At 37.3% G+C, this 15365-nt stretch overlaps 1 protein-coding gene across 4 annotated transcripts in view; it reads left to right on the forward strand.

Annotated features, from left to right (window-relative positions):
- The window catches only part of PTPN4 (protein tyrosine phosphatase non-receptor type 4), a 107597-nt gene that overhangs the window by 43941 nt on the left and 48291 nt on the right, over positions 1-15365 (forward strand). For 3 of the 4 annotated variants that reach the window (XM_088146412.1, XM_088146414.1, XM_088146415.1), the window contains exons 6-11: positions 400-444; positions 2305-2369; positions 8059-8179; positions 8714-8801; positions 11507-11595; positions 13419-13482. In XM_088146412.1, coding sequence (XP_088002538.1) covers positions 400-444; positions 2305-2369; positions 8059-8179; positions 8714-8801; positions 11507-11595; positions 13419-13482 — 472 coding nt within the window. The remainder of the gene's footprint in view (positions 1-399; positions 445-2304; positions 2370-8058; positions 8180-8713; positions 8802-11506; positions 11596-13418; positions 13483-15365) is intronic. The other variant, XM_088146413.1, reaches the window with a different exon arrangement.

A 15365-nucleotide genomic window follows, 5' to 3' on the forward strand; every position in this document is an offset into this window, starting at 1 on the left:
GATAGACCAGTATCACATTTCTCTGACAGTGATTAAAAATTGTCCAGTCTTAAACATGGAAAAGACAAGGACAAGGAGTTAACAATGTGAGATTGCCTGAACAGTTTCATTAGATTTAAGATCTTCACCTCAATCTGTATTGGAGAATATTTAAGACATTTATTATTTATTACTAAATGCTCTATTTATACTATTTAGTATTAATATATTCTGTGTTGATTTTTTCTTTTAGTGTAATAATGAAAAAGAAATTTGCTTTTATTTTTGTGTTTTACTAGCCTGAAATAATAGTGTTTGGTAAAATTCATATGCTAAAGTCAAAAGGGATCTTAATTTTGTTAGATAAGGATATAATAGTAAGTTTGTTAACCTGTTGTTCTTGTTTACTTTTTTTTTAAGGTACCAGTATTTTTTGCAAATTAAACAAGATATTCTTACTGGAAGGTAAGAATGTATGCCTTGCAAACTAGAGTGTCTTGTGATTCAAGGTAGGGATGGGGAGCATTCATTAAACAGTGTGACATAATAAAATCAACCGATTGCACTCATTCTGTGAAAAATTGAAATACTTGTACTAAAACATTGTAGATAAGTTTGTAGTGATAGGACATCACATTTGATAATGAATTCAGAATTATGCTAAATAAACTTTTTAATGCTAAAGTTTTCTTATCTGTCTGCTAAAATTCTTGCACTTCCAATTCCCAACAGGATATAGAATTTCTGTTCCTTCCAGGTAGACAGTATGTTTTGTTGAAGCAGATAGTGGCCATATTTGTCTTGAATGACATGTCAGGATTCTTAGACACTGCTCATTTGCCTTTGCCTCTCCCTGATTTGCCAGCTACAAAACAAAGAAGCTGGTTTTACATGTTAACAGACTTGCACATCTTGCCAGTCTCTTTCAAGCTAGGATACATAAATCATAGTTCCTAATTTATAAATCCTGGCTTGTCTAGGAGTCAGGATATCTGGTTTGGATAAGTTAGCTAAACAAATCCCCTCTGTTTACAGTTGTAACAATGGGGAAAAGCAAAAAACCAATGATAGACTGCATCAGTGTTCAGCTTGTACATAAGAAACCACGATTATCCAGAATCCTGTTTTGGATTCTATTTTGATATGTCTATATAGGTAGTCCTTGGTTAATGACTGACGTGTTTAGCAACCATTCAAAGGTACAACAGCACTGAGAAAGTAACTTTATGACTGGTCCTCAAACTTAAAACCATTGTGGCATCCCCACGTGATCCCCATTCAGGTGCTTTCCAACTGACGCACATTTAAAACCATCATAGTGTCCCATGCTCATGTGATTGCCATTTGTGAGCTTCACAGTTGGCTTCTGACAAGCAAAGTCAATGGAGAAGCTGGCAGTACAATCACAATTCATGGTCACGCGATGTCTCACTTAATGACCGCAGGTGATTTGCTTAATGACCCCAGTGGAGCTGACATCATAAGTCCCCTGCAGTTATGTGATGTTTCACTTAACAGCTTAGTATCTCGGTGATGGAGTTGCCAGTCTCAATTGTGCTTATTAAGTGAGGACTACCTGTACATATCTGTTTATTCGTATCCAAAATAATTAAATGTATACAGTGGTACCTCGGGATACGAACTTAATCCGTTCCGTGACTCTGGGCATATCCCGAGTTGGTCGTAACCCAACGCAAATTTCCCCATAGGGTTCAATGTAAATCCCGTTAATCCATTCCGCCCTCCGAATTTGGTCGCACCCCGAAGCAAATTTTCCCATAAGGTTCAATGTAATTACCGTTAATCCGTTCTGGCGTCCGCGGACCACGCATCGGGCGGGAAGACGGCTGGGCGCCGCATGGCGCAGTAGGAAAACGGCCGGGCGCCGCACAGCGGGAAAACGGCCGGGCGCCGCGGACCACGTGTCAGGGGCGGGAAAATGGCCGCGGACCACGTGTCAGGGCGGAAAAATGACCGTACCCCGAGGCGGAGTTCGCACATTGAGGTAAATTTTTGCAGCCGGAGCTGGTCGTAACCCAAAAAGTTCGCTAGTAGAGGTGTTTGTATCCCGAGGTACCACTGTACTTTTAATCATATAAACATATATGATAGACATATTTTCTTTTTTAAAAAAAACAGAGAAGTATATCATGATACAGCTCATGAAAAATGTGTGTTCTATACAAAGTTTTCTTTTCATAAGGAAACATATCCACACAATTAAATGGGTCATTCACTAATTTAAATAAATTGGTAAAGCAGATTGGATTTAAATATTGTAGTTCATAGCTGAGATTTTTGGGTTGTGTTTTTTACCTTCTATAGATTGCCCTGTCCTTACAATACTGCTGTACTCTTGGCTTCCTATGCTGTTCAGTGTAAGTACATACGTAAGTGTTTGAAATTAAGAACATAATGGTCAGTGCCCCATCTTGTTTGACACTTTGTGTTACACTGTGCTCTTTCCCTATAAATTCATGATGCTTATAGACCTATACAACCAGAGAGTGATAGCCCTTCTGCACTGTTGCTCCCTAGCAGCTGATATTTGATATATGCTGCCTGTAATCAAAGAAGTACTAATCAGTACTAGACTAATAATCACTGAGAGTCCTTCATGAGTTTGTCCACTCTGCTTTTGAAATTGGCTAAATGGGTGGGCCATCACTACATTTTAATAGTAGCAGATTCTATAGTTTTAAATATGCTTTAAGATTTTTTTTAATGTTTCATTAAGGTTTCCTGATCATGCTGGTTTCTCAATGTTTATATTGTGCAGATTTTATGTTTTAAAATATATTTTATTTTATTAAGTATATTTATTTAAATTATTTGTATTGCAGTTTTACAAATCTTTTAAATATCTATTTGGTAAGCCTTATTCCCAGAAAGATGAGAATATGGTTGCTATCATAATATTATTAGTAACATTGATTGATTCATTATGTGCCATCAAGTTGGTATTAACCCTTAGTAGATTGATTGATTGATTGAGCAAATTTATATAGCTGCCCATCTCACCGAAGTGACTCTGGGTGGTGTACAACAATCAGATAAAAGACATATATAAAAACAACAGAAGAAATATAAAAAACCACATTGATAAATACTATGGAAAAACCAAAAATACGAACCATAGGGGAAGGGAGAATAAAAATGGCCCCCTCAGCAATTGAGCCATCTAAGCAGGTGGATCTCCTTCTCTCCAGGAGGATCTGAACAAAATCTGATCCTTAAGGTTTTCCAAAGGTGCACTGTAATTGAATGTATCTATCTTGCTGCTGGTCCTTCTTTTCTTCCATTTTCTTCTGCCTTTCCGAACATTATAGACTTCTGCAGAGAGATCTTCACATAATGTGTCTAGTCATTTGTGCCTCAAATGAGAAATCTGGTTGATTTGTTCAGTGATCCATTTGTTTCTTTTCTTGGTATTCATGGTATTCTCAGGAGTCTTCTCCAACACCAGCGTTCAAAAGCATCAGTATCCTTTCTATCCTGCTTCTTCAAAGTAAAATTTTCACTTCCCTGCAGAAGTGTCACAAGGAAAATTACTGCTTGCATGACTCTGCATGATCTGTAGGTATAAGCCCACCATGGCATCTGAATATCTTTTCCAAGGCCTTCTTGGTTACTTTATCAAGTGCTAGTATGTAGTATAGCTGGTTGTTGCTTTATTGTTAATAGTTGAGCCTAAAAGGCAGAAGCTGTCCACCACATCAATATCTTCATTGTCTAAGGCTGGTTGGTGTACCTGTTGTCATTAGTTTGATCCTGTTTATATTTAATCTTAGTCCTGTTTTTTTACTGTGTGGTGTCATCAGCATAACACAGGTTATTTATGTTTCATCCGTGAGATGCTCTTGAATTCTTATTTTTCTAAATACATTCCACAGCTTGCCATGATGTACACAATTAAAGGCCTTTGTATAATCAGTAAAGCACATCGTGACTTCTTTTTGGTATTTTGGCTTTCTCAGTTGTTCAGCATGCATCAGCAATAATGCCTCATGTTCCTCAGCCTTTTCTAAAGCCAGCTTGAACATCTGGCATATCCCTTTTCCTGTAATGCTCTAATCTGCATTGAATGATCCTAAGCATTATTTTGCTAGCATGTGAAATTAAGGATATTGTACAGTAGTTTGCACATTCTGTTAAATCCCCTCTCTTTGCTATCGATATGTAGATTGATCTCTTCCAATCTGTTAGACACTGTTAGAGACAAATCTATTCTCCAGATTTGCTAGCATAGCTTGGTTAGAACCTTTCTTGAATTTTCTTCTGTTGTTTGACATATTTCCGTAGATATTCCATCAGTGCAATGGAAGGCATAGGTGAGGAGGAGACTGGTACGAGAGATCAAGGCTATCAGGACGGGGGGGGGGTGCATTCCAGAGGAAGGGGCAAGGCAAGCACTTTCTCAGCCCGCAGCAGGACCATGAGAAGACGAGGCTGAGGCTAGCCCCTCCCTAGATTCTCACGGGGTATATCCACTAGTAGCTTTAGGATAGCTTTAGTCTGGCGAGATTCTGTCTATAGCGTGTAAGCAGTAAAGGAACTACACTGGACTGGACTGTTTTGTTGTTGTTTTTGGGCTGAACCTGACAATCAGTTCCTGTAACCTTCTGACTTGGTTATGAGCAGAGTTCTGATCTAACTTCATCTTCTAGTACTAGTGGTTTTTGTAAGTAGGAGTATCTTCTATAGTAGCTTGGATGTTGAGATCTCTATTGTACAGAATTTCAGTGTACTTCTTCCATCTTTGTTTGATCTTCTGTTCCTTTGGGGAAATGAGCTGCAGCTCATGAAAGCTTGTGACTTTTAATAAAAAAATTATTCAGAAAAGGCTCTACCAGTCTCCTTCTGATTTTTTGCCACCATCAACTAAAATGGTTCTCCTCCTAAAGGACTGTCCATTAGTGTCCTTTAGCATACCAGTTTGATGTTGGAACCTCCTTCTCGGTTCAGAGAACTTTTGGAAGACTTTCATTATTTTTCCATGTCTGTTTCCATCTTCATTTACAGTTTTGTCTCTTCTAACAGCTCTCTGAAATTCTTCATTAAGTTCCTTCCTAAGATTTTTACCTTTCTTGGCCTCATCTCGTTTCGTTTTGGCAATTTCCACTGTTCTGACATTCAATTTGCTTTCTTCTGTTTCTTGATCTTTGCCAATCTCTTTTCACATTCATTGTTAACAAATTATTTAAGTTCATTCCTTAGTTCCTCTGATCCTTTATCAATGAGGCCCAAGACTTCTTAAAGTTCTTAAAAATGGTGGGTATATGCTCAAAATCATGTTATGGAAACTGGTAGCTTTCTTCTTCCACTTTAGCTTAACTTGGAAATTGCATATGAGCAATATCTAATCTGTTCTACAGTTAGCTCTGCCCATGTTTTTGTTGTTAATAATTGAGCTCTTTCACCTCCTTTTGCCAATAATATAATCAATTGGATTTCTATGTACAGTACTTCATCTGGGGATTTTCATGTATTTTCTGTGGTGCTTAAAAGTTTGTGAACCTTTTTGAATTTTCAATATTTCTGCATAAATGTGGCCTAAAACATGAGAAAAACATGGAGAAAAACATGTTCTCCACATAAGTCCTAAAAGTTGATAAGAGAACCCAATTAAACAAATGAGTCAAAAACGTAGTTGTTCATTTATTTATTGCAGAAAATGATCCAAAGCTACATATTTGTGTATGGCAAAAGTAGGTGGACTTTTAGGATAATCAGTTCATTTGAAGGGGAAATTAGAGTCAGGTGTATCAATCAATGGAGTGATAATCAGGTGTGAGTGTGGGAGGTCCTTCCTTATTTAAAGAACAGAATTCTGGGTATTCACTATCAAAGTCTGATCTTCACAGGTATGTGGAAGTGTGTCATGGGTCAAACAAAGGAGATTTGTGAGGACCTCCAAAAAACAGTTGTTGATGCTCACCGGGCTGGAAAAGGTTATAGAACATTTTCCAAAGAGTTTGGACTCCACCAGTCCACTGTCAAGCAGATTGTGTACATATGGAGGCAATTCAGCACCATTGTTATCCTCCCCAGGAGTGATCGGCCATGAAGAGGAAGGTGTGATGGAAGACTTGAGTGAGGAGGTTCAAGGTCATAGGGAGGGGGAGACGAATCTCAAGCATCTCCTCAGCCCACAGGCTGAGCGTGTGAAAACTAAGAGGATGAGACTGGCACCACCCTAAGGAATTCAGAGTGTTTAGTTGCTGTTGTTGGGAGTTAGAGTTAGTCTGGCAAGATTCTGTCTAGTAGGTGTAAGCTAATAAAGTAACTGAACTGTTCCCAAATCGTCCCGCTGAGTTTCTTGGGCTGAACCTGACAGAAGGTGTGTAATATTCCAGGAAGTTCGAAGAACCCCAGGGTAATATCTAAGGAATTAAAGGCCTCTCTTGCATTGGCACTGGCAGTGTCAGTGTTCATGAGATCACCATCAGGAGAACATTGAACAACAGTGATGTGCATGGCAGGGTTGCAAGGAGATAGCCGCTACTCTCCAAAAAGAACATTGCTGCCTGTCTACAGTTTGCAAAAGACCACATGGATAAGCCAGAAGACTATTGGAAAAATGTTCTGTGGATGGATGAGACCAAAATAGAACTTTTTTCCTTGAATGAAAAGTGTTATATTTGGCAAAAGGCAAACACTGCATTCCAACATAAGAATCTGTGAAACGTGGTGGCAGTATCATGGTTTGGGCCTGTTTTGCTGCCTCTGGAGCAGGCTGGCTTGCCATCATTGATGGAACTATGAATTTTGAATTGTACCAGCAAATTCTACAGGAAAATGTCAGGGTATCTGTCTATTGAAGCTCAAGAGAAAGTGGGTCCTGCAGCAAGACAACAACCCAAAGTATACAAGTTGTATGACCAAAGAATGATAAAAGCAGAAGAAAGTTAATATTTTAGAATGGCCAAATCAAAGTCCTGACCTTAATTCTATAGAAATGTTGTGGAAGGACCTGAAGCAGGCAGTTCATGCGAGGAAGCCCTCCAGCATCCCTGAGTTGAAGCTGTTCTGTAAGGAGGAATGTGCTACAATTCCTCCTAGCTGATGTGCAGTTGCATTTATTGCTGCCCAATTGCAACACCAATTACCGAAAGCAAAGTTTCACATACTTTTGCTACACAAAAATAGAGTATGTAGTACACATCCATCAAAAACCACTGTTGTGTGATAGTGGCACATAATTTTAATACTGATTAATTTGAGATTTGTGGTATGAGTCTAATCTTATCTATACTAACTGTGTCTGTACTCACATTTCTAGACTTTTATAAAAATTTATACCATAGAAGAAAACACACTTTAAAAATCTGGAATATTAGAATGGTATTGGACCAAATATATTTCTTGTGAGAACTGGGTTTTCTGAAAAAAGCATGCAGTATTACAACAGAAAAGGCACTTAATTAGACATAAATTATTTTTAGTATAGTCCAAAAGAAGTTATTTAAAAACAAGTCCAGGAACATTGTATGCAGCTCAGGATTTCTTTGAAGTTTTCTTTGCTGTAACTGCCACTCCCAGGGAGGCAAGTAGCTTTATATATTGAACTGTAGCTTATCTCTTTGAAATTGGGTGTTGTTGCACTTCAAAGAAAAGGTTCCAGGTGTACTTACAATGCAATTTTGCCTAGATTACTATGGTAGATTATACATATAAATAAACTTTTCCAAAAATACTTAATGATATTAAATTTTGCTTATACAAATACTATCATCAAATATTTAATATTAGAGGATTGATAGTAGAATATCAAATAACTAAGTTAAATTAGTTCTATGATTCAGTGAAAAATATTTTGAGGGCTGGTTGCATGGGATTCATAGGCCTTGCTTTCAAGCAAATTTGCACCAGGTGGGTTAAAAGCAGCTTGAAGTCTTTCTGGCACTAAGTTTCAAGAGTTGATTCATGTATATTTCATCTTTACAGCATTACATTCAAGTTGATTCATTTGTGGAAAGATCTGAGGGGATAACTCTTTTTATTTTCATATCTACTCTTTGTTCTGCAAGTTGTTGAAGTGGGGCTCCTGTTATATAAATAGCTTATTTTAACTTTCAGCTGAACTGGGAGACTACAACCTTACAGATAACTTCCCAGGCTACCTCTCAGATTACTCTTTCATCCCTGGCCAGCCTCAAGACTTTGAAAAAGAAATATCCAAACTACATCAGCAACATATGTAAGCATGAAAAAAATATAAAGTTATAATCAAAAGAATAACACAACTAATTCTGTGCACCCAAAACTATTAGGTGTGTGCAGATCAAAAGTAGCTGTCTGAATTATAACCTAGCTAATTGCATGGTGTTTTATTCAGTTCTTATGGAGAAATAAGCCATTTAAAACAGGCACATGATTGCCTCAGAGATATTGTGAAACAGCATGCCCCTGTACTTTTTTGAGACTATATTTCTGTAGAGTTCCTGCTAACAGTGTCTATTAAATAAGTTATGCAAAAATACACTTTTGCAATCAACTGTTTATGTATAATACTGAAAGTGCATTTTTCTGGCATCTACAGAGCTGCCAGTATTAAACTCTTAAATCCAAAAACTAATGTATTAGCTAAAAATAATGTTTAATACATTATTGCCATCTTTTTCTCTTTCTGAAATTCCATATCTCATACAGAAAGCTTTGTTTTTAGATAAGAGCTTAGATTTCACAAGCATTTCGAACAATTTAACATTTGCCTATTTTTGCCTCCATATAGAGGTTTGTCTCCAGCTGAAGCAGAGTTTAGTTATCTCAGTACAGCCCGAACCTTAGAACTCTATGGAGTTGAACTGCACTATGCAAGGGTAAGTTTAAATTAATTACTACTCTTTTAATGGATATCATCTGTCAATTTGTTTTGTATAAATTTAACAATTTTTAATACATTTAAGTATTCAGGGTGAATAAGCATGAATTAAAACATATTGTGTTAAATGAAATATTCAGAATTTAATCCCTGTATGTTTTGTTTTGCATAGCCAGTGTCACTTAAACAAAGCTTTTAATAAAAATTCTTAACCTGGCTTGTAAAGTAGTATTTTAAAGGGCTGTAATTTTGTCCACATTTACATATGAGTAAACATTAACTGCTTCTAAATTGTACTCTATAGATTGTTTTTCAAACACATGGCATTCTTAAAAAATAAAATAAATTGTGTCGATGGAAGGTAACTTGTTTCTCTTAATTTTCATGGGGCACCTTAGAACTAAATTTAAATTAATTCATAACTTATTAAAATAAAAGAGGAAAGTTTGTAGCAGCAAGTAAGTGCATTTGTAGTAAGAAAAAGGCAACGTTTATGTCCACGTGTTTTTGAAAATTTAAATATGATTGTACTCAAAATAGAAATTAACATTTCAATATTTAGAGCTTGATCCAACTAACTGGCATTTTTGCCACCTCAAAATATACTGATTTTTTTCTATTGTCTTTCAATATTCAGGATCCTTTAAGGCATTATAGAATATATTTATTTTTCTCAGACAGAAATTTTAAATTGGAAATCAGAAGCTTCCTAATTGAGTTCTCTCCTAAATTGGTTAAAAAGTGATTCTTCTATTATCTTTTTGAAATACCATTCCATAAGTGGAATAGGCCTTCTCTGTCTGTCTAGAGACTGTGCACTTTGCACAGGTTGGACCTTTCCTTCAAACAGCTACTGAGTGCTGAGTTTTAACTTGCTTCTTCTCTTCCTCCTTCCTGCATTTGATTACTTTGGTTCTTCCATCTTCTCATCCTTTCTGCATAGTAGGTGCTCAGCTGAACATGCAATCCATTGCTGACACATCCACATACATTTTAGCCCAATAGAAGAGAAGAAATCATTCCAAAGCTGAGCCTTTGTTGTGTTTGGATGGATGTATATGTGAAGTAGACCTCCCCCCTTCACAGTCCCAGCTGTAGCAGTTACACTCTTTCACAGATATGTCTTTTCTTCCCCTCTCCCATAGCCCCCATTCCACTTAAGTATATAAATACATTGACGTGGAATGCAAAAGGCTAATATCAGTTTCTGAAGTCTGAACAATAACTGGCTATTTTTAGGAACAGGATACTATAAATTTTGTCCTTTTTCATAGAGGCAGTTCTTACCTATAGTAATAAAGAGCTTAAAGAATCAGGAAATGCATGTGATCTCATAATTCAGAGTTCATGATAGAATCAAGGGTATTTATTCAGTGTTTAACGTATATTTTAATCAGAAAAGGAAGATTACAGTATGAGTAATAAACTTAGTCATAAGAGCTAATTTAATACATTATATTTGCTGGTTAATCAATTAAATATTGAACCTTCTTTAAGCCCAGAAAAGAGGGAGAACAGATTTGGGAGGAAGGCTAGCAGCCACTTCCTATTATACATAGCATACTATTGTGATGGTGTCTGCATCAGGGCATTTAAAGACAACCATGCTTAATCAGATTGTTCAGTTACAGTATTACATTTCTTGGGAGGGTCACATTTAGTATTTTACAGCATCATCTCTTCCTGTCCTGCCATAGCTGTATCAAGATTTTGAACTCAGAGTAAAAGTGAAGAATGAAGCAATAGTTTTTCCATCAAATGTAGTGTTACAACTTTTGCAAAAGCACGAGTACATACATACAGGAGGAAAGAAAAGATTCTTGATTTATGTTCATGATATTACTACAGTTGCTACAAATAAGCATATCTTAAATATTAATACTTGTACCTTACTATTCCAATATTAAATATGGAAACAATACTGATCAATTTTTATTCTTTATTTATGATCAGATTTTTATCCCACCTTTGTTTTTGATGAACTAAAGTCACACACATACTTAATGCCTTCTATTTTCTTCACAACAACAACCCTGGAATTGGGTTGGGCTGAGAGAAAGTGATTGACCCAAAGTCACCCAGCCAGCTTTCATGCCTAAGAGAGGACTAGAATTTATGTTCTTCCTGGATCTAGCCCAGACCTTTGCCACTGCTGGGTTTCTGATTATTTATTTAATTATTAATTAATATTAATGATTCTGATTAAATATGGATGCATATAGTTTGGTCAAACTTTAAGCAATCTTATACAGACATTATAATAACATAGCAGGGTACTGTATAATTCCACGTTTTGTGATGATTCTTATTTTGTTCCATAAGGTAGGTCCTCAAAATCAGCTGTGTTTAAATAGATATACAATAGTAACACACAAATAAGGCCTATGTGTAAGGATCCATTTTTATTATTTTTTTCCATGCTTTCTAGACTGCATAGGTATGTTGCACACTAGAGCATCTGTTCTTTATTGAAGGGAAAATACCAGGAGAGCCTTAAAACATTGGTTGATAGTGAGAGTATAGGGAAAGCAGAAGAGGCAGAATATGATGTTAAGTTAAAAAATGTTTTCCTTAATGCAAATAGACATTAGAGACTTATCAAGGAAGACATATTGTTTCTTTACAGATAATAAAAGTTGTAATATTTCACACAAGAAAAGAGAAAATGAATAAGTATTCATCTTTTTCCTGTTCTTTTTATAGGATCAAAGTAATAATGAAATTATGATTGGAGTAATGTCAGGAGGCATACTCATTTATAAGAACAGGGTACGAATTAACACCTTTCCATGGTAAGGATATCTTTTACAAGCATTATTACTTCCTATGTACAGGTAGTCCTTGCTTAACAATGCTAATTGGGACTAGAACTTCTGTCGTTAAGCAACATGGTTGTAAGTTAAGTGAGAACCTCATGTGACCGTGACTTGTGACTTCTTGCTGGCTTCCCCATTGACTCTTCTTGTCAGAAGCTGGCAGGGAACATTACAAATCGCAATCACATGACTGTGGACACTGTCATAGCTGTAAGTATGTAAGCTGGTCATAACTACCAGTTGTTCTGTGCGGTCATAAATTTGAATGGTCACTGGATGATGGTTGTTAAATGAGGACCACCTGTACTACAAAGTGATAGCTTTGGTTTTTAAGTATACATAAGATCTAAGTTGGTCACCTTTTTGATATTTACAACTGGTATTATTGTATACCAAGAATTATGTAAAAAAAAAAAAAGGCTCAGCATTGTAAGATACAGTATATTTTTATACTACTTCTGCTGCAGGATTTATGTATTAAATTTTGGGGGGCTAAAACATGTCGGACTAATTTTTTTATCAACTCTCAGTGTCAGCATTCAATATTGTGCATTCTGGACCAATTGCATTTTCCAAATGTTCTTCAAGGGCAGACCCATGCAAAGTGCATTGTAATAGTCCAGTTGGGAGGTAACTAAAGCATGAGTGATTGTGATTGTGAGCAGTGCCCCTCGATCTAGGAAATGGCGCAGCTGGGCACACAAAATGTATTTGTTTCTCTTTGAGCCGGAGTCAAGAGTCCAGGAGAACCCTCAGATGGCGCCCCAGCTCTGACTGGAGGAATGTCACCTTGGCCAGAGTTAAATATGTCAAATCACCAGATATGGGGGCTCCTAAAACCCACAGCCAACTGGTCTTGTCAGGGTTGAACCAAAGCCAATTCTTCCCCATCCAGGCCCATATAGCCTCCAGGCATTGGGAAATCGCCAGGCATCACTTGGGGGGCCCAGGGCAGAGATGTATAGCTGAGTATCATCAGCATACTAATGGTGCTTAACCCTATGCCGATAGATGACCTCACCCAGTGGTTTCATGTAAATGTTAAATAGGAGCAGGGAGAGAGTTGAGCCTTGCTGCACTTGACAGAACAAAGGCCTAGGACTGGACTTCTCCCCTCCCTATCCTGCCCCTCATCAACACCAAATGGAACTGGTCTTGGAGAGAGGAGGAGAACCAGCTGGCTCAGAAGAATACCATGACTGATGGTATCAAAAACAGCGAAGAGATCAAGTAGGGTCAGGATGGATACACCATCCCCATCCCTGGCCCACTTGTTGACTTAATTATCTGCTCCAGTTATCAGGCCAATGTAGAACTATAGTATTAGAGATTATGTAACTTTTTAAAAATGTTACCTTGCTCATGATTTAAATGGGTTTAAATAATTTTTGTCCCTGTTTTTCATGCATCGGTGTGGTATTTTCCAGTGACAATAATGTACTATTCAAGATGGGAATCTATAGTTTATTTGTTGCCTGGACTATTTCCTGCATTCATAGCTTTTGTATGTAGAAATAATTTATCATATCTTGATAAACTTAAGAGATGGGTGGCCCATATAAATTGAATTCTTTGAATTCAAATTGAGTAAATAGTCTTGAAATTGAATATAAAATGAATAAATTGAATAAATAGTCTTCTTTGAGGTAAAGTGCTACGGTAATAAAATTTAGAACAGGTTTACACAGGTAAATGAAATGATGGATATTTTTCTTGTGAATGTTGAATATACTTACCATCCTTATCCAACTAATACATCTGAAAGAAAGATTAGCTCATTTTGATTTTTATTTCATTAGGTTGAAGATCATAAAAATTTCTTTTAAGTGCAAACAGTTTTTCATTCAACTTAGAAAAGAATTGGTAAGCACTGATACTGCTAATTCATATACTTTATATTAAATTATATTTTATTTTGAAAATGTTCTCTTTAGAGTTTCATACCTTATTAAAATATCAAAATATGTTAATTTTCTAATTGTCTAATGGTAGATAGTACAGTGTATTCGGAAAGCATTCAGACCCTCTTTACATTTTTCAATTTTGTTATGTTGCAGCCTGATACTACAATTGTTCAAATTCATTTTTTTTCTTATTAATCTATACTCAGTACCCCATAATGATAAAGTGAAAACAGAATTTTAGAAATGTCTGTAAATTTATTAAAAAGGAAAAACTGAAATATCACATTGGCATAAGTATTCAGAGCCTTTACTCAGTACTTTGTTGAAGCACCTTTGGCAGCAATTACAGCCTCAAGTCTCTTTCAGAATGACTTGACAAGCTTTGCACACCTGGATTGGGGGATTTTCTGCCATTCTTCTTTGTAAATCCTCTCAAGCTCAATCAGGTTGGATGGGGACCGTCGGTGGACAGCCATTTTCAGGCCTCTCCAGAGATGTTCAATAGGGTTCAAGTCAGAGCTCTGGCTGGACCACTCTAGGATGTTCACAGAGTTGTCGCTAAGCCATTCCTGTGTTGTCTTGGCTGTGTGCTTAGGATCATTGTCATGTTGGAAGGTGAACCTTCGGCCCAGTCTGAGGTCCTGAGCGCAGGTTTTCATTGAGGATATCTCTGTACTTTGCTCCACTCAGCTTTCCCTCATCCCTTACCAGTCTCCCAGTCCCTGCTGCTGAAAAACACCCCCATAGCATGATGCTCCCACCACCATGCTTCACTGTTGGGATGGTATTGGGCAGGTGATGAGCGGTGCCTGTTTTAGAATTGAGGCCAAACAGTTCAAACTTGGTTTCATCAGACCAGAGAATCTTGTTCCTCACAGTCTGAGAGTCCTTCAGGTGCCTTTTTGCAAACTCCAAGCGGGCTTTCATGTGTTTTGCACTGAGGAGAGGCTTCCGTCTAGCCAATCTGCCAGAAAGCCCAGATCGGTGGAGGGCTGCAGTGATGGTTGTCCTTCTGGAGCTTTGTCCCATCTCCACATAAGATCTCTGGAGCTCAGTCAGAGTGACCGTTGGGTTCTTGTTCACCTCTCTTACTAAGGCTCTTCTCCCCTGATTGCTCAGTTTGGCTGGGCAACCAGCTCTTGGAAGAGTCCTGATTGTTCCAAACTTCTTCCATTTGAGAATTATGGAGGCCACTGTGCTCTTGGGAACCTTCAGTGCAGCAGAAATTTTTTTGTAGCCTTCCCCAGATCTGTGCCTTGCAATAATCCTGTCTCTGAGCTCTGCAGGCAGTTCCTTTGACATCATGGCTTTTGCTCTGATACGGGATGCATGTTCAGCTGTGAGGCCTTCTATAGAGAGGTGTGTGCCTTTCCAAATCATGTCCAATCAATTTAATTCACCACAGGTGGACTCCAATCAAGATGTAGAAACAGCTCAGCAATGATCAAGAGAAATGGGAGGCACCTGAGCTAAATTTCAAGTGTTGTGGCAAAGGGTCTGAATACTTATGCCAATGTGATATTTCAGTTTTTCCTTTTTAATAAATTTACAGACATTTCTAAAATTCTGTTTTCACTTTATCATTATGGGGTACTGAGTGTGGATTAATGAGAAAAAAAATGAATTTGAACGATTATAGTGTCAGGCTGCAACATAACAAAATTGAAAAAAGTGAAGGGGGTCTGCATACTTTCCGAATGCACTGTATATAACTTTACAAGTGTATGCTTAGGTTAGATATTTTTAACATAGTAATTTGGCTGAAATTATTCTTTGTGCATGGAGGTAGGGAGAGGGTAGGGTTAGGGAAATAGGCCATACATGTCTTGCTTATAGTATCCT

The sequence above is a fragment of the Python bivittatus genome, unplaced genomic scaffold, assembly GCF_059951505.1.
Source record: "Python bivittatus isolate LINGU-HERP-01145 unplaced genomic scaffold, Pbiv_v1 ctg000480_np1212, whole genome shotgun sequence".
NCBI lineage: Eukaryota > Metazoa > Chordata > Lepidosauria > Squamata > Pythonidae > Python > Python bivittatus.